This window comes from Lathamus discolor, chromosome 3, assembly GCF_037157495.1.
Source record: "Lathamus discolor isolate bLatDis1 chromosome 3, bLatDis1.hap1, whole genome shotgun sequence".
NCBI classification, from domain to species: domain Eukaryota; kingdom Metazoa; phylum Chordata; class Aves; order Psittaciformes; family Psittacidae; genus Lathamus; species Lathamus discolor.
The window spans coordinates 2,909,081-2,929,912 of record NC_088886.1 but is presented as its reverse complement, the minus strand read 5'-3'; the positions used below and the strand labels follow the sequence as shown (position 1 = coordinate 2,929,912).

Below are 20,832 nucleotides of genomic sequence, written 5' to 3'. Positions count from 1 at the left end.
ACGTCATGCTCAGATCCCACATTTTCCATTTACCATCTCTCTTAAATATGTATACATCCACATACACAGAGAGAAAGAAGTCATTTCTTAGTGCATGGACCAATCCCTGTAATGCTGTTGAGTCCATTTGGTCCATGATGTCAGGTTCCATCCCTTGTAACAGTCTTTCAGGGCAGGAAAGGCTGTGTGCAGTGTTGGATCGTTGCCTGCTGATGCTGATCGTTCCTTCACTGCGGAACTCGTCCGGTTCTATCAAAATACATTCTCTGTTGGGATGATGGTTGGAGGGAAGTCAGGGCCAGTCACTGGTGACCTGAAGACATCTAGTTGATGGGCTATAGAAGTATTACACAGCAGGCAACAGCATACAATTAAGTTCATTGGCTGTTTTCCCCTAAAATCAAATCTGCTTGAGGTATACATCGGACTTCCCCATCTTCCCGCATTACCCACCAAGTATATCCGGTTCCCTGAGCAAAAGCAATCCCACAAGTGGGTTTGCCTTTACCTGAAGCAGGAATATCCCAGACTGTCTTCCCCAGCAAATTCGTCATGTGCACCGCAGCAACTTTGTCCCCCTCTACAATAAGTAAAAGTTCTGACTGGGCTGGGCCAGCTCTGTTGGCAGATCCTCTGGTGTTGACCAACCAGGTGGCCTTTGGTAAGTGTGTATCCCAGTGCTTGAAAGTTCCCCCACCCATTGCTCTCAGTGTGGTTTTTAACAGCCCAGTGCACCGTTCCATTTTCCCAGAGGCTGGTGCATGGTAGGGGATGTGATATACCCGCTCAATGTCATACTCTTTGGCCCAAGTGTCTATAAGGTTATACCGGAAGTGAGTCCCATTGTCTGACTCAGTTCTCTCTGGGGTGCCGTGTAGCTACAAAATCTGTTTCTCAAGGCCCAGGATAGTGTTCCGGGCAGTGGTGTGGGGCACAGCGTATGTTTCCAGCCATCCAGTGGTTGCTTCCACCATGGTAAGCACATGGCGCTTGCCTTGGCCGGTTGGTGGGAGTGTGATATAGTCAATCTGCCAGGCCTACCCATATCTGTACTTTAGCCATCGTCCTCCATACCAAAGAGGCTTTAACCGTTTGGCTTGTTTAATTGCAGCACATGTTTCACACTCATGAATAACCTGGGCAATCGTGTCCATTGTTAAGTCCACCCCTCGGTCACGGGCCCATCTATATGTTGCATCTCTGCCCTGATGGCCTGAAGTGTCATGGGCCTGCCGGGCCAAAAATAATTCACCTTTATGTTGCCAATCTAAGTCCATCTGAGCCACTTCAATTTTAGCAGCTTTATCCACTTGTTGGTTGTTCTGGTGTTCCTCAGTGGCCCGACTCTTGGGTACATGAGCATCTACATGGCGTACCTTCACCACCAGGTTCTGCACCTGGGCAGCGATATCTTGCCACGGTGCAGCAGCCCAGATGGGTTTACCTCTGCATTGCCAGTTGCTCTGCTTCCATTGCTGCAGCCACCCCCACAGGGCATTTGCCACCATCCATGAGTCAGTATAGAGATAAAGTACTGGCCACTTTTCTCATTCAGCAATGTCCAGGGCCAGCTGGATGGCTTTCCCCTTGGCAAATTGACTGGTTTCGCCCTCTCCTTCAGCAGCTTCTGCAACTTGTCGTCGAGGACTCCATACGGCTGCCTTCCATCTCCAATGCTTTCCCAGAATACGGCAGGACCCATCAGTAAACAAGGCATACTGTTTTTCACTTTCTGACAGTTTATTACATGGTGGGGCCTCTTCACCATGCATCCCCTCCTCCTCTAGTGACATTCCAAAATCTTTGCCCTCTGGCCAGTCCATGATGACTTCTAGAATGCCTGGACGATTGGGGTTTCCTATTCGAGCTCTTTGTGTAATTAGTGCAGCCCATTTACTCCATGTAGCATCAATTGCATGATGTGTAGAGGAGACCTTGCCTTTGAACATCCAGCCCAGCATGGGCAACCGGGGTGCCAGGAGGAGCTGTGCTTCAGTGCCAATCAGTTCCGAAGCAGCTCAAACCCCTTCATAGGCTGCCAGTATCTCTTTCTCAGTTGGGGTATAGCTGGCCTCAGATCCTTTGTATCCCCGACTCCAAAAGCCGAGGGGTCGACCTCGAGTCTCCCCTGGAGCTTTCTGCTAGAGGCTCCAGACAGGACCATTTCCCCCAGCTGCGGTGTACATTTTTTGCATCTGGCCCGGACCGGACTGATCCAAGGGCTACTGCATGAACTATCTCGCGTTTAATTTGCTCAAAGGTTTGTTGTTGCTCAGGGCCCCATTTAAAATCATTCTTCTTCCCGGTCACATGATAGAGAGGGCTTACAATCGAACTGTAATTTGGGATGTGCATTCTCCAGCACCCAAGAAAGCTTGTGTTTCTTTCTTATTAGTTGGTGGAGACATTGCTGTTATCTTGTTGATCATATCTGTGGGGATCTGGCGACGTCCATCCTGACAGTTTATTCCCAAAAATTGAATCTCCTGTGCAGGCCCCTTGACCTTACTCTGTTTTATGGCAAAACTGGCTTTCAGCAGGATTTGGATTATTTCCTCCCTTTTTTCAAAGACTTCTTCCGCTGTATCGCCCCAAACGATAATGTCATCAATGTATTGGTGGTGTTCTGGAGCATGCCCCTGTTCCAGGGCAGTCTGGATCAGGTCATGGCAAATGGTAGGGCTGTGTTTCCACCCCTGGGGCAGTTGGTTCCAAGTGAACTGGACACCCCTCCAAGTAAAAGCAAACGGTGGCCTGCACTCTGCTGCCAAAGGAATTGAGAAAAATGCATTGGCAATATCAATCCTGGCATACCACTTGGCTGCCTTTGATTCATACTGAAGTTCTAGCATGTCCAGTACGGCAGCACTCAATGGCGGTGTGACTTCATTCGGGCCACGATAGTCTACTGTTAGTCTCCACTGTCCGTTAGACTTTCGCATTGGCCTTATGATCACTCCCTGACTCTCCAGTCTACGAATCAGCTGATGGATAGGAATCAGGGAGTCTCGGTTGGTGCGATAATGCCGCCGGTGCACTCTTGTGGTCACGATTGGCACTTGTTCTTCTTCAACTCTCAGCAGCCCCACAATGGAAGGATCTTCTGAGAGACCAAGCAAGGTGGAGAGCTGCTCAATTTCCTCAGTCTCCAAAGCAGCAATACCAAAAGCCCATCGGTACCCTTCTGGGTCTTTGAAGTACCCTCTCATGAGGTAGTCTATGTCTGTGTTTGCACGAGGAATCAGTTGACATACAAGGGATTATGGATGTGAGCGTTGGCCAACTGCGGTTGGTGCCTGCAAAGCCCCATCCAGCATCATGAAAAAGTAGCAGTTCTGTGGCTTTAGTGAGGAATTTCCAGCAGTAGTTGGGATTTTTGCTCTGGATCCTCTGACCTGACCTCTGGCTTCCAACCCTGACCAGTGTCACGTCCTGCTGTGACATGGGTAGTAAAGGTCTCTTATAACTTCAGCTTCTAGTTTGGTGTCCAGATAAATGCATTTACTGATGCAATGTACATGAGGAATCCCAGACTGGTTTGTGTTGGAAGGGACCTTAAAGCCCATCCAGTTCCAACCCCTGCCACTGGCAGGGACACCTTCCACTAGAGCAGGTTGCTCCAAGCCCCTGTGTCCTGCCTGGATTTGAACACTGCCAGGGATGGAGGGATGGAGCATTTCCAACTTTCTTAGGCAGCCTGGTCCATTGCCTCACCACCGTCACAGGGAAGAACTTCTTTCTTATATCCAGCCTAAATCTGCTCTGTTTAAACCCATTCCCCTTTGTCCTGTCCCTACAGTCCCTGATGAAGAGTCCCTCTCCAGCATCCTTGTAGGCCCCCTTCAGACACTGGGAGCTGCTCTGAGGTCTCCACGCAGCTTCTCTTCTCCAGGCTGAACAGCCACAATTTTCTCAGCCTGTCTTCATATGGGAGGTGCTCCAGCTACTGATCATCCTCGTGGCCCTTCAACAATTTCATGTCCTTCATCTCTTGAGGATGTCCTTCTTGTGTTGGGGTCCTTGTAAGGTTTACAAGCCAAGAGTATTTTTTCCTACCTTCAACAGTTGTTCCTCTCAGCAGTAGCAGCTTGGAAGCAAAACTCAACAGGTTGATGAAGAGGTTCCTGTGAAGGCAATTTCACTTGTGAAGGCCGCACTCACATGCATTTGTGTTCCCTCAGCTCTGTGGGTTTCCTTGGAAGGGGGCAAGTCATCAGCTCTAAACCAATGAGTTTCTTGCTATGCTGTTGACACTCCTTGTGTTGTGTTCCTTAGGGTGACCTGACAAACCTGGTCCATGGCAGTCACTGCTCCAAGTACAGGCTGACACGAATTCCAGGCACCAATGCCTTTGTGGGAATCGTCAACGAGACCTGCGATTCACTTGCCTTCTGTGCCTGCAGTATGGTAGACAGGCTCTGCCTCAACTGCCACAGGTGAGCAGGAGATGGGAAATGAGGCTCCAGGCATTTACTATTTCCCTCTTTCCTGATTCGAGGTTTCTGAAAAGCACATTTATTTTGTAAGCTAAATGAAAACATGCAGGGAAAAACTGAAGTGAAAACAAACCAGTTACTTCACCTGCATTGATGGTAAGAGACACAGTGACTCGGCATCTTGCTAATCCTTTGCCATGTTGTCAGTGTATTAAAGTACAGGGTAGTTTATTCTTGATCCGTGAGGAAGAAATTCTTTACAGTAAGGGTGGTAAAACACTGGCGCAGATTGCCCAGGGAGTGGTGGATGCACCATCCCTGGAGATATTCAAGGCCAGGCTGGATGCGGTTCTGGGTGACCTGATGTGGCTGAAGATGTCCCTGCTCGTTGCAGGGGTTTGGACTGGATGAGCTTTGAAGGTCCCTTGCAACCCAAACCATTCCATGATTTTATGTTTTAATGCCGCAATAGATTTTGTTTCTCAGAGCAGTTATTTGTGGATCAGGCCCTTTGTTCAGCATACTAATACCCACAATTTTATGTGACTTGATGTGGTTTTCTCATTGAGGGCATCCTGGTGCTTGCAGGAGGTTTTGACTACACCAGCATCATTACATGTTTGCTGCACTGGCAAGAGCATCATAGAACAGCTTAGGTTGGAAAAGACCTTTAAGGTTGAGTCCACCCAGTAACCCAGCACTGCCAGACTGTCTCGCTTTGCTGTAGGTTCTCCTCCTCCTGGGCTGGATGCGGGGAGGAAGGACAGATTTGAGACTTGTCCACGGCTGAAATGTCAAGGGGTGGGTAACAACAGACCAGGGAGACTCTGCCACTGCATTATCCTCAGTCCCACGGCAGAACAGAGCAATCCGTTGGTCCTGTGGGAGGGAGAAAGGTGGCTGAGCAGCCTTCCCCGCGGTGAGCTGCTGCTAGAGCTGCACCGCGGGGTTCACATAGTGTGCGATGCCTGATACGTTTTCTCCCTGCAGAATGGAGCAGAACGAATGTGAGTGCCCGTGCGAGTGCCCTCTCGAGGTGAATGAATGCACCGGCAACCTCACCAACGCCGAGAGCAGGTGAGGCCCAACCTCCCCTACTACACAGCTTGTGACAAACGCTATTAACAAAGTTACCTGTTTTTTCACACTAACTTAGACGGGATACAGGCTATAGATATATATATATAGATGATATATAATAGGTAAAAATGATGGTTTTCACTGTGCTTTGACTACTTCTATAATACAAGGCTCTGCTTTTTGCCCTGCCATAGGAATCCGAGTTGTGAAGTTCATCAGGAGCCAATGACTTTCACAGCAACTGATCCCAGCCTTCAGGATGCTCTCCCACAGTGCATTAACACTCAGTGCAACCAGAAAACAGAGAGCGGGTAAAGTGGCCTTCTCCATCCCTCAAAATACACCGTGTACTTCAAATAATTGAGTGCAAATAGCTCTTCCTTATGGTTTAGAATGGAAAACAAAGGTCTGATGGCAGAATGAGGTCTTACAGCACACACCAGTGGTGACTTTATGCTCCAGTGCAGAAACAGAAGACCCCAGGGTTCCCATTTGAGTTGCATGACACCATTAACAGCAACCAAATGGCCTTCCTGTCACACTTTGTGGTTCTGAGAACTGAGGGTTGTGCAAATGGAAGATTTGCTGTTGAAAGGACAACAAATTCTTCCTTTTTAGCAAAATGGATAGTGCTGTGATGTTTGTCTGCCTGCTGGAGATGTGTGCGGGCTAAAGCGTTCATGGAATGTAGACTGTACTTTGGCTGTGGTGACTTGGGAACACATTAGAGATGGTAGCTCCCTGTCCATTTCTAGCGTCTTGCTTCTCTGTTCCACTCCAGCATCACATAGAGAAGCGTGGGGGCTGGTTGTTCTTTTGCTAGCTGAAAGAGGTCTCCAGGGAGCTGAGATTGCTGGAACATCTCGTGCTCTGACCAGACTTTCCAAATCCTTTCTTCTGTCTTCCAAAGGACTGAAGAAAAAGGGTGGAACCACAGTCAGACCTCACCACGCTGAGGAATGTCTTGCTGCAGGGGTTACAAGTAGGATTTGCTCAGGCTGAGCGATGGAGTCAAAAAACGAGAACAAACAGACTTGGGAGATGCATGCTGAAGATGCAGCTTCCCTGTGTAACTCCCGTGGTGGTAATTGAGCAGTTTAATGACAAGGTTTTGATGGCCAAATGTTATGTATGTGAGGGCTCGTGGATGATTTTGGCCTCCCTCTATCTCATGACTCTAAAATAGACTGAGCTGTGCCAAACAAGAAGTGTTAACATTTAAAGTACAAAAAGTCTTCTCTTGGTTTTTATTTTCAGGGATTGCTTTGGTGTGTTGGACTGTGAGTGGTGTATGGTAGACAGCGATGGGAAGACCCATCTGGATAAGTCCTACTGTGCCCCTCAGAAGGAATGCTTCGGTGGCATTGTGGGAGCCAAGAGCCCCTACGTGGATGACCTGGGAGCAATAGGTAACTCTGCCTTTCTGAACAGGTGCTGCATTTAACTGTGCTCAATAACATGTGCTTTCAGTGTCAGAGCATGCATCTCATAACGTGTCTATATATATGTTTTATATATATATGTATATGGGATATAAATATAATGGGAGAAGGGCTTTGGACAAGGGAAATGGCTTTAAGCTGCCAGAGGGGAGACTGAGATGAGCTCTTAGGCAGAAGCTCTTCCCTGTGAGGGTGCTGAGGCGCTGGCACAGGGTGCCCAGAGAAGCTGTGGCTGCCCCATCCCTGGCAGTGCTCAAGGCCAGGCTGGACACAGGGGCTTGGAGCAAGCTGCTCTAGTGGAAGGTATGCCTGCCCTTTGTGACAAGGGGGGCACAAAATCACTAAATGGAATATATAAACCTTTAGAATTAGTTTTAAGTAATGTTAAATTTGATGGCTTTGTAACAGTAGCAATGGAAAATTACTGAGGTGCATGATACATAGGAAAAAAAGATAGAGTGCAGCTAGAGAACATACTGAGAATTCTTGTACAAGATAAATCGGTATAGTTGACATAGTTTTAAGAAAAACAGTCTAGAAGAACAGGACACAGGGATACAGAGTATCTGGGAATGGCAGGTGTCCAGGATGGGCTACAGTTGAACCAACCGATAAGTAGGAGGACAGGAGGATTATTATGTCTCTGGTGCTAATGAACCAATTAAGCTGGTAGAAGCATCTACTGCACGTGCTTCAAAGGCTGCCAGAAGTGATGAAGATCGTTGGAAGAAGTAAACGACCCTCAGAGACCACCACCACAATTCTGTACGCATGCGGGGAACTTTCTGGAAAATTATGTAATCCACACGTAGCCTCATGAACATGCATGTATGCCCTGTGGCTATATAAGGACGGCTTGTGTAGCAGTAGGGGAGACACACGTTAGGAGGAGCTATCCCCCGTGTCTCCCGGCGCCTCAGTAAAGAATACCTGCTTGTCAGCTTGAAAACTTTGTTGGCAAGTTTGTTCCTGGAGTTTTTTCCGACTCAATTTGGCGACCCAGATGGGACCCTCTCTGCTCGGCTCTAGGACCCGCTGAGGACAGGGCTCCCTAGGGCCCTCGGGAATTTTTCCTGGAGGGACCCCTAGACTCATTCAGATCACTGCGGGAGCAGACAAGGACCATCTTCATAAAAGGTATTCTTTTCTTTTGTATAGTCTGTAAGGTGCAGGGGGCATCTTGCATAAAGACTAAATTAGTAATTGGGTTGGGTTGGTAAGCGTCCGCAAGGTTTGGAAGCCTTCCATGAATCGAGATAGGAAATCTCGCAGGTAAAGGCATATGCCTGGCTGCTAGCGTCCGTTTGGTATACACCCACAAGCAGCAGGGGTCATCCTGTGGTTTGGATCGTACAAGATGCAGGGGTTGTCTTGTGGAAATGGTTTTGGGTCCAGTGTGCTATCAACAGCCTATAAGGGATTTGATTCGTGATGCTGTCAGCATGGGTCCCTGAACAGGTTAGTCGAATCACCCTCCGATACAGTGGGCTGTCCAGTACGGTTCCCACAGTGGGACGCAGACAGGCTGGTCAGACATAAGGGTCTCGTCCCAGCTAATCCAAACCTGAGTTTCCTACTTAGGCTATGAAATAGCAGGAGGACAGAGAGAACTTGGAGTTGCTAGAAAAGAAGCCATTTGTCAGACTCCATGACCATTGACCATCAAGATGCTCTGGACATTCCTGGGAATGACTGGATGGTGCAGACTTTGGATCCATGATTACAGTGTTCTGGTAAGACCACTATATGAACTGTTGAAAGGAAACCCTCCCTCTTCAAAATGGACTGATACAGCAGAGGGGGCTTTTAGAAATTTAAAACAGAGCTAATGAGAGCTGCAACTCTGTGACTTCCGGATGTGACTAAATCCTTTAGGCTGTATTCCTACGAAGAACAAGGAATATCTTTGGGGTCCTTGCTCAAAAACTAGGACCATACAGAAGGGCAGTGGCATATTTTTCAAAACAGCTGGATGAAGCAAGGGAAGGATGGCCCGGATGCCTAGGAGCTGTGGCGGCGGTTGTCATGAATATTGAAGAGGCTCGCAAATTCACCCTGGGACAAAAGATTACTGTGCTGGTGTCCCATGTGTTATCAGCAGTCCTGGAGCAGAAAACAGCCCACTGGTTATCTCCTTCATGGTTTTTTAAAATACCAGGCCACCCTTGTGGAACAAGATGATACAGAAATTGTGGTCACTAACATTGTGAATCCAGCATCCTTTCTGCAGGAATGATTGACAGAACCACTAACGCACGACTGCTTGGCCACTATAGAGACTATATTCGAGCTGACCAGACTTGAAAGAAAAACCTCTGGAAGATGCTGATTCTTGGTTTACTGATGGCAGTAGCTTCATGAAAAATGGTGAATGAAAGGCAGGATATGCCATTACCACCACTTCACAAGCAATAGAAGCTAAACCTTTACCCGCGAACACCTCTGCCCAGAAGGCAGTAATAATAGCGTTAACAAGAGCCCTGGAACTGGCTTAAGATAAAAGGATAAATATTGGGACTGATTCTAAATACGCATTTGGTGTGGTACATGCACATGGTGCTATCTGGAAAGAGCGAGGACTTTTGAACACACAAGGGAAACAGATTAAACATGCTACAGAAATTCTGCAATTACTGGAAGCTGTTCAGCTACCTGAAGAAGTAGCTATTATGTACTGTAAAGGACATCAAGGTGACTCTGATCAGGAAATTGGAAATAATTTGGCCAATTTTGAAGCCAAATGAGCAGCTGAACAATCTAAAATCATGTCCTTAATCTCTGATGGCAAACTAACAATCGAGAAATCTAAACCTAGGTATTCAAAAGAGTATAGAAAATTGATTCAAGATCTAAAAGGACAGGAAAATAAAGAGGGTGGGGTTCAGATACCTGATGGGCGAATTGTAATCCCCTACAACCAACTCTGGAAGTTAGTTCGGGAGGAACATAATAAAACTCATTGGGTTAGTAACTCTTTGTATAAATACTTAAACAAGTTGTAGGAAGAAATCTATATGCTATAGTTCAATTAGTGACAAAACAATGTCAGCTATGTCTTAAGAATAATCCTAAAACTGAAAATAGAAACCAAATTGGGGCAATTGTGAGAGGAAGTTACCTGGGACAGCAGGGGCAAACAGATTTTTCTGAAATACCAAGAAAAGAAGGTTATCGATATTTGTTGGTGTTAACGGATACTTTTTCAGGCTGGCCAGAAGCATTCCCCTGTAGGATAAATGATGCAAGACAAGTGATTAAAACATTATTTAACGAGATAATGCCTCATTTTGGAGTACCAGAGGCAATTTCTTCGGACCGAGGTTCACACTTCAGTGCAAAATTGTCACAAGAAATTAGCAAAAATTAGAAATTGATTGGCAACTGCTTGTTCCATACAGGCCTCAGGCCAGCGGACAAGTAGAAAAGATGAACCATCTGATTAAACAACAGATTAGTAAAATATGTCAGGAAACAAATTTATATTGGTACCAAGCATTACCACTGGTCTATTAAGAATTCAAACTAAACCTCAGTCAAAAGAAGAGGTTAGCCCATTTGAGATTTTGTGTGGAAGACCGTATCAGTCCCAGTTTAAAGGAGAAAGTCTTCAGGAAGTGGAGGAAGGCTATCTCCAACAGTTTCTGATCAATCTGGGAAAACAACTGGAGGAGATAAATAAGAGAATAGTAGGACCAAGAGCAAGAGGTTTGGATTATCCGATTCACCCTTTCAGATCTGGAGACTGGGTTTATGTTAAGAATTTTTCAGAAGATCCTATACAGGAAAAAGTGGAGTGGACCGTACCAGATATTACTGACCACCTTTACAGCAGTGACGATAAAGGAACAACCTGCTTGAATACATTACTCAAGAATAAAGCAAGCACCAGAGCCAGAGAAGACATGGCAGGTCAAACCTTCAGGACCCTTGCGTATGAAATTGCGTCGGTCACAATTAGGACTCATATGATAACTGGCGCACAAGCTTGGGACCAGAATTTATACCTGAAATTAGTGCAGAATGTCACTAAGGGTTTTGATCGTAGTGACTGTTGGGTGTGTGCACAGTTGCCTAAACCAGGAGAAAGCCTGGATCTTGCATTCATTGGAGTTCCAATTCCTAACACTGTCTCATGGACAAATTTGTGGGTGAACACCAGCAATCTGTATTCGAAGGAAAGGTTAAAGTTTGGAATAGTTAATCCTAATCCAGGTAATAAATATTACACCTGTGCACAAAGATATATTACACCAAGAACCGCGGTAGGAGATCATGCTTGTTTAAATGCCACAGATGGAGGTCACCATTCAAATTGCAATCATACTATTAATATAGATCATATCATAGCTCAGTGGTGGCTCATTCCTAAAGGGAAAGGATGGTATTGGTTATGTGGGGAAAATGCTTATAAGACTCTAGCCCCCAGCTGGAAGGGGGCATGCGCCTTAGGTGCTGTAATACCCAATTTCACTATTATCGACAGGTATCCTTCCGGGACCTGGATTAGAAGTTTTGCTAAACGGATTAAGCGAGGGTTTAACCCTATTATTGAGCAGCACACTGCATTTCATAGTTTTGTAAGAGGGCTAATTCCATTTTTGGGAGTAAGTGAATTAGAGAAAGCAATTGTAAATATCTCAGCAACCATAGAGGAAATAGAAAGCAGAAACATTGATATAATCCAGGGAGAACAAAAAGAGATAACCAGCCTATCTAAGGTGGTATTACAAACCCAAATGGCTCTAGACATGTTACTGGCATCAGAAGGAGGGGTTTGTTCCATAATCAATGAAAGCTGTTGTTCCTATATAGACCAAAGTGGCAGAATTGAAACAGATCTGGAGGAAATTTGGAAACAAAGTAAGATATTTCCTGAAATGGCCATGGATGACACCTCCTGGGGTTTTGAATAAATATGGGAAAAGTTAACTTCATGGTTATCTGATCTCTCCTGGTTGAGGCAACTGCTTGCAGGAATATTGGTGTTAATTATTTTAATACTGATTACTTGTGGTATGATACAATGTTCTCTCTGGTGTTGTAAACGATCTATGATAAATTATGGAGACTGGAAAAGGAATGAAATTAAGCACCAAGTAGAAACAGGAAATTATTTCAAAAAGACTTTTGATGGTAATGGTAATAGATAAAATGTTGCAAAAGAATTTGCAAAAGGACAGAAAAAGGGGGGATTTGAGACAAGGGGGGCACAAAATCACTAAATGGAATATATAAACCTTTAGAATTAGTTTTAAGTAATGTTGAATTTGATGGCTTTGTAACAGTAGCAATGGAAAATTACTGAGGTGCATGATACATAGGAAAAAAAGATAGAGTGCAGCTAGAGAACATACTGAGAATTCTTGTACAAGATAAATCGGTATAGTTGACATAGTTTTAAGAAAAACAGTCTAGAAGAACAGGACACTGGGATACAGAGTATCTGGGAATGGCAGGTGTCCAGGATGGGCTACAGTTGAACCAACCGATAAGTAGGAGGACAGGAGGATTATTATGTCTCTGGTGCTAATGAACCAATTAAGCTGGTAGAAGCATCTACTGCACGTGCTTCAAAGGCTGCCAGAAGTGATGAAGATCGTTGGAAGAAGTAAACGACCCTCAGAGACCACCACCACAATTCTGTACGCATGCGGGAAACTTTCTGGAAAATTATGTAATCCACACGTAGCCTCATGAACATGCATGTATGCCCTGTGGCTATATAAGGACGGCTTGTGTAGCAGTAGGGGAGACACACGTTAGGAGGAGCTATCCCCTGTGTCTCCCGGCGCCTCAGTAAAGAATAGAATCATAGAATCATAGAATGGTTAGGGTTGGAAAGGACCTCAATATCATCCAGTTCCAACCCCCCTGCCATGGGCAGGGACACCTCACACTAAATCATCCCACACAAGGCTTCATCCAACCTGGCCTTGAACACCACCAGGGATGGAGTACTCACAACCTCCCTGGGGAACCCATTCCAGTGTCTCACCACCCTAACAGGAAAGAATTTCCTCCTTATATCCAATCTAAACTTCCCCTGTTTAAGTTTTAACCCGTTACCCCTTGTCCTGTCACTACAGTCCCTGACGAAGAGTCCCTCCCCAGCATCCCTATAGGCCCCTTCAGGTACTGGAAGGCTGCTCTGAGGTCCCCACGCAGCCTTCTCTTCTCCAGGCTGAACAGCCCCAACTTCCTCAGCCTGTCTTCATACGGGAGGGGCTCCAGTCCCCTGATCATCCTCGTGGCCTCCTCTGGACTTGTTCCAGCAGTTCCATGTCCTTTTTATGTTGAGGACACCAGAACTGCACACAATGCTCCAGGTGAGGTCTCACAAGAGCAGAGTAGAGGGGCAGGATCGCGTCTTTCAACCTGCTGGTCATGCTCCTTTTGATGCAGCCCAGGATACGGTTGGCTTTCTCGGCTGCGAGCGCACACTGAAGCCGGCTCATGTTCATTTTCTCATCGACCAGCACCCCCAAGTCCTTCTCCGCTGGGCTGCTCTGAATCTCTTCTTTGCCCAACCCTCTGGTTGGCATCCCTTCCCTCCAGCATATCAACTGGACCACACAGCTTGGTGTCATTGGCAAACTTGCTGAGGGCGCACTCAATCCCTCTGTCCCTGTCAGCGACGAAGATGTTAAACAAGACCGGTCCCAACACCGATCCCTGAGGGACACCACTCGTTACCGGTCTCCAGCCAGACATCGAGCCATTGACCACAACTCTTTGTGTGCGGCCATCCAGCCAGTTCTTTATCCACCGAGTGGTCCATCCATCAAATTGATATCTCTCTTTAGAGAGAAGGATGTCGTGTGGGACAGTGTCAAATGCTTTGCACAAGTCCAGGTAGATGACATCAACTGCTTTACCCTTGTCCCCATCATAGAAGGCCACCAGACTGGGCAGGCAGGATTTCCCCTCAGTGAAGCCATGCTGGCTGTCACCAAGCACCTTGTTGTTTTTCATGTGCCTTAGCATGCTGTCCAGGAGAATGTGCTCCAAGGTTTTGCCAGGCACAGAGGTGAGACTGACTGGTCTGTAATTCCCCGGGTCTTCCATTTTCCCCTTCTTGAAAATGGGGGTTATATTTCCCTTTTTCCAGTCGTCGGGAACTTCACCTGACTGCCATGATTTTTCAAATATGATGGCCAGTGGCTGCAGCTTCATTCGCCAGCTCCTTCAGGACCCGCGGATGGATTCCATCAGGTCCCACGGACTTGTGTGCGTTCAGATTTTGAAGATGGTCTCGAACCAGAATACCTGCTTGTCAGGTTGAAAACTTTGTTGGCAAGTTTGTTCCTGGAGTTTTCTCCGAAACAGGTTGGAACTGGGTGAGCTTGAAGGTCCCTTCCAACCCAAGCCGGGCTGGGATTCTGTGAGTGGATAATTTTCAGAGATGTTCATTTAAATATTTCTGCAGAGCTTTCATGGCTTTTTTTCCCCTCTGTTTTGTCCCTTTTGATGTAGGAGATGAGGTGATCACTCTGAACATGATCAAGAGTGCACCAGTCGGCCCGGTGGCTGGAGGCATTATGGGCTGCATTATGGTGCTTGTCCTAGCAGTGTATGCGTATCGCCACCAGATCCATCGGAGGAGTCACCAGCACATGTCACCTTTGGCTGCTCAGGGTGAGCTGATAACTCTGGAGGGAGAAATGGGAGGGTCTGGAATTAAACCAACTCCAAAATCCAAACCCAAACAAACCAAACCCAACACAAAACCAACTAAAAAGATCCCAAACCTCTTTCCATGGTTTTGTTTCAGTGTTTCACCCCATTTTATTTCCCTTTTGCTAACCCTTAAATCAGCCTGATCACATCCAGGTCACTGTGTATTGCTGCCCTCTCCCGGGTGCTGCCAGGCCTGCTGCCACCCAAAATCCTTAACATGCACCTCTTGTCCAGAAGCTGAATGCAGGCTTTTCCTAGAGCTAACACAAGAATCCAGCCTCACAGCCTCCTGGCCCTTGTCATAGCACACCCATGACATATGTTTATTTCTGCACCAGAGTGGAGCTTGTGGGAGAGTTAGTTTTCACACCCTTTCTGCTTGGGCTCCTTAGGATGTGGTTTCTTTACTGGTGTTTCTGCATCTGGTGCATGAGATGTTGATGGACTATTTACACACAGATAAGATAGACGCACTGGAGTCTGAGAGACAAAAGTGTGTTTGGGAGAAAGGATACTGGTAGCTGCCAAGGTGAGAAGTGTGATGAGGGCTGATGAGCTCCCTATCTGGTTATGGCCCAGCTCTATTTTGTATCAGTTTGCTTTCCACAGGCATTTTAAAGCCTGTTCCTTTCAAGGGGACTGCACCTCCTCACACAGCCACGCCAAGTGCTTCCACTGTCCTACCAGGGTGACAGCTCTTAGTAAGAGGATCCCCAATTTTTCTTTTTAACAGTTGCATTTTTCTGTGTTTAATGGTGTGTAGAAATGTCAGTGCGTATGTCCAACCTGGAAAATGATAGGGACGAGAGAGACGATGACAGCCACGAAGACAGAGGAATCAGTAAGTACCAAATCTCTTTGAGCAATAGAAAATGACAAAACAATGTTCTAACTTTAACTTCCAACGCACCCTGAGCATCATGCTAAAAAATTACTCCTTTTTAGCTTAGACAAGACAATTTGATTATGTGCAAGGGAGGTTTGCCCCGTGTGCCCCTCATCAGGAGCACCTCCAGAAATAGCTCTGATCAGCTGAAAAATGAGAATTGTGGCAGAACAGGGTATGGAAAACTCCCACCTGACTGAGACAGAGCAGATCCTTGTCTCTGGGCCCTCACTGAGAGCTGAAGTGATACCCACGATTTGAAACTGTGTCAATACTCAGACTGAACAGTAAGTGTGTCTGAGTTTCATGGCTTCAGTCTCTGCTTCTCCAGTTCCTTAGTTTCATTCTGGGCAGGCTTTCAGTGCCGCCACAGGTTCTTTAGTGTTGACACAGTAATGCTCTAACTTCTATTAATGCAAGCAGATGAGGTGAACGGGTTTGACTGGATCTTGATCTATTCCACACTTAGGCACCTTCGTTTTATTCCTCCTCCTCTGTCTCTTGACAATCTTCTATGAACTAGTATTTGAGAAGAATGAGTTTGCAGAAAGCCTCTCCCCTGTGCTGATTATCCCACTGATACAACCCAGTGCCAGCCCTCCCCTCACAACCAGTTGTGTTTGTTCCTCTCTCGCAGTCAGCAACACCCGGTTCATAGCAGCGGTGATCGAGCGGCATGCCCACAGCCCGGAACGCAGGCGCCGGTACTGGGGGCGGTCGGGGACGGAGAGCGACCACGGTAAGAGCTGAACCACTGCCCTGGCCCCAGGTTAATGATTGCGCTCCCTCACTTCCCTTCAGGTGTCTGGCACGTTGCAGATGAGGCTGCCAAAACTAACCCAAAAACCTTTGCTCCTTATTGCTTCACAGTTGGACAGTCCTGACACCCTCCAGCAGATGTTGCAGTCTGGTGAGGGTGCTGGGTTTATACAGCAGCAGCTCAATGCCCTGCTCCCCATGTCTGATTTTGGGTTCAGGCAGCTTCACTGGGTGACCAGAATTCAGACCCACAGAGAGGGTCTGCAGCTGCCACGTTCATTTTCCATCACCAGCCCTAGCAATCTAAATGTTCAGTTGGGATAATGGAAATCTCCTACTTAAAGAGAGAAGGCAAATCCCCTGCAGGCACATCAGCATCTCTGCTGCTCTTCTCTTTGACATGACCTGTGCATCTTCCATAAAACTCCAGAAATGTGTGCTGGACACCTGAATTTCTGGGGTAAGATAAGGGTGGATTTAGAGACTGACTGTGTCAGGTGCCTCCTTAGCCTTTCCATTGCACATTATTGCAGTCCATATGTATTGCCCATATATTGCAGTCCATGCCATCACCACAGAGGACATCTTACATCACCTTTAAGCAAGCAATGATCAACATGAACTGTGTACATGCATAGCAATGAAGGGTGTTCAGCCATGCATGTTTGCCACAGGCACACTTCAACCCTGCTTAGGTTCAGGGAGCGTTGCTGTGTCTCTTGTGCCCTGAGACCAAGTCTCCTTAAACCCTGGAAGCTGGTAGAAGGATGTAATGCTGTTGAGTCAGGAGGCTTAATATAAATTAAGAGGAGGGTTGGACAGGGCAGTCTGCGACAGATGTCAGCTCTTAGCTGCATGTTGTGGCTGGGTATGTTACAGCAGAGCTCTTCAGTTATTAAGACTGTGGTTGCATTAATGGAATTGCTGAGGTACAGGAAATCTAAAGGCCAAAGCTTTGGAATGGGGATGAACAGATGTCTGAGAGACAGTCTTGCTCTAGGAGGAATTACCTCGGATTTGGGGCCAGATGACCTGAGTGGAGGCAGATTTGTTGGGCTCATGCTCCTTTTGCTCCATTACTTGTAGTCCTAGCAAATCCTTGCCACCCCTGGAGTCAACACATCAGGGTCAGCAGGGGAACTGCCCACCTAGTCCTGATATGTGCCCTTCTAATTTTAGTTCCTGTAACTCCATCTTCTTCAAAGGGCTGCCGAGTCGTCTTCCTCAGGTCCTCTCTGCCAGCTTGAAACCAGGACTCAGAGCATAGGAAATGAGAACCAGCTTTGGGTCCTCAGCATGATATTTATAATGCGCTTCTTTCACGGGTCTCAAGCTGGAAACCTGACCGAGATGCTCAGGAGCACTGGTGGGTTTTCAGCTATAGCCAAAGGATCCCAAGAAGGATGATTTTGTGAATTCAAACAAGGTCTTTTTCATTTCTAGCTTGTGGTTTTTGCATTCAGAAACACTGAGGGGGGTTGGTTTGTGCTGCCAGACAGATTTGAGTGGTAACAGGTGGTTTCAGTGGTAAATCCACATCTCGTAGTCATCTCATAGTGACTGCCAGCACCTGCTTCAAAAAGAGGGATCAGAAAATCTCTAGGGTACCTGCTGGGAGATGGCTTCCTCACTGAGAGAGCACGATCCTGTCTTGTGAGGGTTAGCTGTGAGCTGGCTGGTGACATCATTTCCTTAGGATATCCCAGTGAGTGCAGCCTCTCGTTATTCCCACAGGCAGCTCATCTTGGGGGTTTTAACTTCTCAGGCTCCAGTAGCGGCTACTTTAGCCAAGGGACAGCCTCGAGTTAACTGCACTGTGCACACGCGCTTAGCTGGAAGTGTCAGTGCTGCTTGGCTGTGTGAAACATTCCTGTGTGGATTCAGGAGATTTCTTTAAGTGGATGGAAAACTCATTCAAACCATGTGCTTAGGGCTCGCAAACAGACCCTCATGGGTGAAAAGTGCTCTCTTCCTTTTAAAGGTGTAATACTGTGATTGTGCAGCAAGATGATGTGAAGAAGTTTTGTTGTTTCCAGATGGAAGAGCTGGGGCTTCTTCCTAGGAAAGACGTTGTTTGATAGGAACAGAGATACCAGAGGTGGATCCCACCTACTTCTTGTCTGTTTGTAGAGCTCTGAGTAGTATCTTAAAAGATATCCCCCAGTAAAGCCTTGTTTGGTTTTCGAATCAGTGCTAGCAGTTCTGCTGTAACAAACTGTTGAACGTGTGATGTTTGTTACTGTTTGGGGTGGCACAGACCATAGGTCCCCAGAGTTGATAACGGTGCCAGGGAAAGGGATCTGTTGGAAACTTAGAGGAGAGGGTGGGTTTGTTTGTTTCTTTTTCTGTTAATTAAAAACGTTGGTTTCTTCTCTATAAAGCTCTGATTGTGCCTGATGCCCTGAGGGGTGCTGCAGCCAGCACTGTGGAGCGTCACAGGATCCAAGAATGGTTTGGGTTGGAAGGGACATTTAAGCTCATCCATTCCCAACCCCCTGCCATGGGCAGGGACTCCTTCCACTAGAGCAGCTTGCTCCAAGCCCCTGTGTCCAACCTGGCCTTGAGCACTGCCAGGGATAGGGCAGCCACAGCTCCTCTGGGTGAAACATTGACCTCTTATTCTTGTTTTAACTTAGTGCTGCTGGTTTCTTTCCTAGGCTACAGCACGATGAGCCCTCAGGAGGACAGTGAAAACCCTCCGTGCAATAACGACCCGCTGTCAGCTGGTGTTGATGTTGGAAACCACGACGAAGACTTGGACCTGGACACCCCACCTCAAACAGCTGCCCTGCTGAGTCACAAGTTTCACCACTACCGGTTGCACCACCCAACTCTCCACCACAGCCACCACTTACAGGCTGCAGTCACGGTACACACTGTGGATGCGGAATGCTAATGAACAACGAGGAAAGGCGCGTTCACTCCTGAGCCATGATCCATGCAGCCACGGGCAGCTCTGTTCCTGTGCTTTTCACCAGGAATGATTTAACTGACTTCCCAAGTAAACTGTTAGGAATAAGAGCTTTACATTTGTATAAATGTAAGGCTGGCTCTGCAACAGGAGGGAAATGGGTTTGATGGATGGACCTGCCATCACATTAAATAAAATTGAGCAGGAGGAACGTCAGACCTGCAGAAACAGGAACGTGAGTTTATACAGCAGCTGAAGTTTTGGAAGCCCTGTCGTGCTGAGCCAGGAGGAGAGAGCGTGGAAGAGCCAGAGATGATTTGGTTTGGAAGAGCAGGAATCTGTGCAGCTGAAGACTAAAGAAGTGCCAGATAGGGGCATGGGGAGGGGGGGGAAGGCTGTTGGTTTCACTGCAGTTCATTTGGCACGTCAAAAGGTCACTGCTCCGGTTGCTGTATGGAACCTGGGACAATGCAGCTCAAGATTTTTAAGGAAAGGATTATTTTTCTACTATTTATTGAACTGGAAACTCTGGGGGGAGGGAAGGGAGAAAACATGTTAGCAATTCTCAGTGACTACCACATATATTCTGCGATGGTGAAGTGGTTCTTCTGAGGAAGACATCTGTTTCTTATTAGCTGATACTCATCCACTGCCCCGCTCTGCAAAGGGGAAAATGAAGAAGTCGTTTCGGAAGTGTTTACATGACAAATGCTTGCTTTTCCACAATTGTTTTCTGTAAATATCACAACCTGATTTATATTACAGTATTTTCTGCCTATTTGCAGAGGAGAAATCCTCTACTCCACTACTAAAATCCTGCCCATAAACCTCTCCATCTTGACCTCTTCGAGCATCCTGAAAGGTTTCCTGTATGGAAGTAACAATGAATTTCCTTAGCATTAGTTAGCAGATAATTCCAAATGAAATCTGGGCCATTATTCAGTTTCCTTAGGACACTGTCATGGTCAGAAGTAGGGATAAACCAGTGGGGTTTAAAACTTGGGTTACTGTGGAAGTTCTCCTTTTAAAATCCTAATGATAAGCTGCTGCTGTTTGTCTGGAATTTTCACACTGCTTGGTGGTTCAAACCAAGATTGATTTGTCTACAGCACAGGGCATCCCGGCTATGAATTAGTTTTAAATCACAGTGTTGTATTTTAGACTCATGTGATTACAATGCTCTAAAACCCATTCTTGCACTGTGCATAGGATAAACATCCATTTATATGTAGGTTTCTTTTAAAGATGACTTGTTTTAATTCATATGGTACTTAATACTGTATTCTGTACAAACAATTGGTTCTTAAACAGTACAGTCAAATAACTATACGTGTGATATCAGGATACCCCTTTATACTATGTATAAAATTAAATCTCTAGTGAAATAAACTGTATATAAAGTATAGTTCTGAGGATAAGTGGCTAGAGTGAAATATTCTAAGTTTCTTTCATTTTCTGCCTGAATGTGTGCTATAAGATGAAGTATTTGGTCAGATTCCTATAGTTTGTATCCACAGATCTGAACTTTAAATGACAGTATTGAGGTGTTATGAAGTTATTTCTTTAGCACATGGTCATTATATGGGAAATGACTGTTGCTGGAAGCACTCAGCCACCACCTAGACTCCCCAAAACCAGTAA

At 46.4% G+C, this 20,832-nt stretch overlaps 1 protein-coding gene across 1 annotated transcript; it reads left to right on the top strand.

Moving 5' to 3' along the window:
- The first annotated feature begins 761 nt into the window (after nucleotides 1-761).
- Nucleotides 762-20,609, top strand: LOC136011273 (VWFA and cache domain-containing protein 1-like). Its single transcript, XM_065672908.1, has 9 exons — nucleotides 762-833; nucleotides 4,276-4,436; nucleotides 5,427-5,513; nucleotides 5,711-5,827; nucleotides 6,774-6,925; nucleotides 14,432-14,593; nucleotides 15,399-15,476; nucleotides 16,159-16,260; nucleotides 18,938-20,609. Exons 1-9 carry the CDS (start codon nucleotides 762-764, stop codon nucleotides 19,174-19,176), a joined length of 1,170 nt encoding a protein of 389 aa, XP_065528980.1. The 3' UTR covers nucleotides 19,177-20,609.
- Nucleotides 20,610-20,832: the final 223 nt, after the last annotated feature.

Bases quoted from the DNA above. Each gene is read 5' to 3' on its own strand.
- LOC136011273 (XM_065672908.1), top strand. From the start codon at position 762: ATGGTAGGGGATGTGATATACCCGCTCAATGTCATACTCTTTGGCCCA. The intron at 4,437-5,426 runs GTGAGCAGGAGA...TTCTCCCTGCAG, and splicing joins CTCTGCCTCAACTGCCACAG to AATGGAGCAGAACGAATGTG. The intron at 14,594-15,398 runs GTGAGCTGATAA...AATGGTGTGTAG, and splicing joins GTCACCTTTGGCTGCTCAGG to AAATGTCAGTGCGTATGTCC.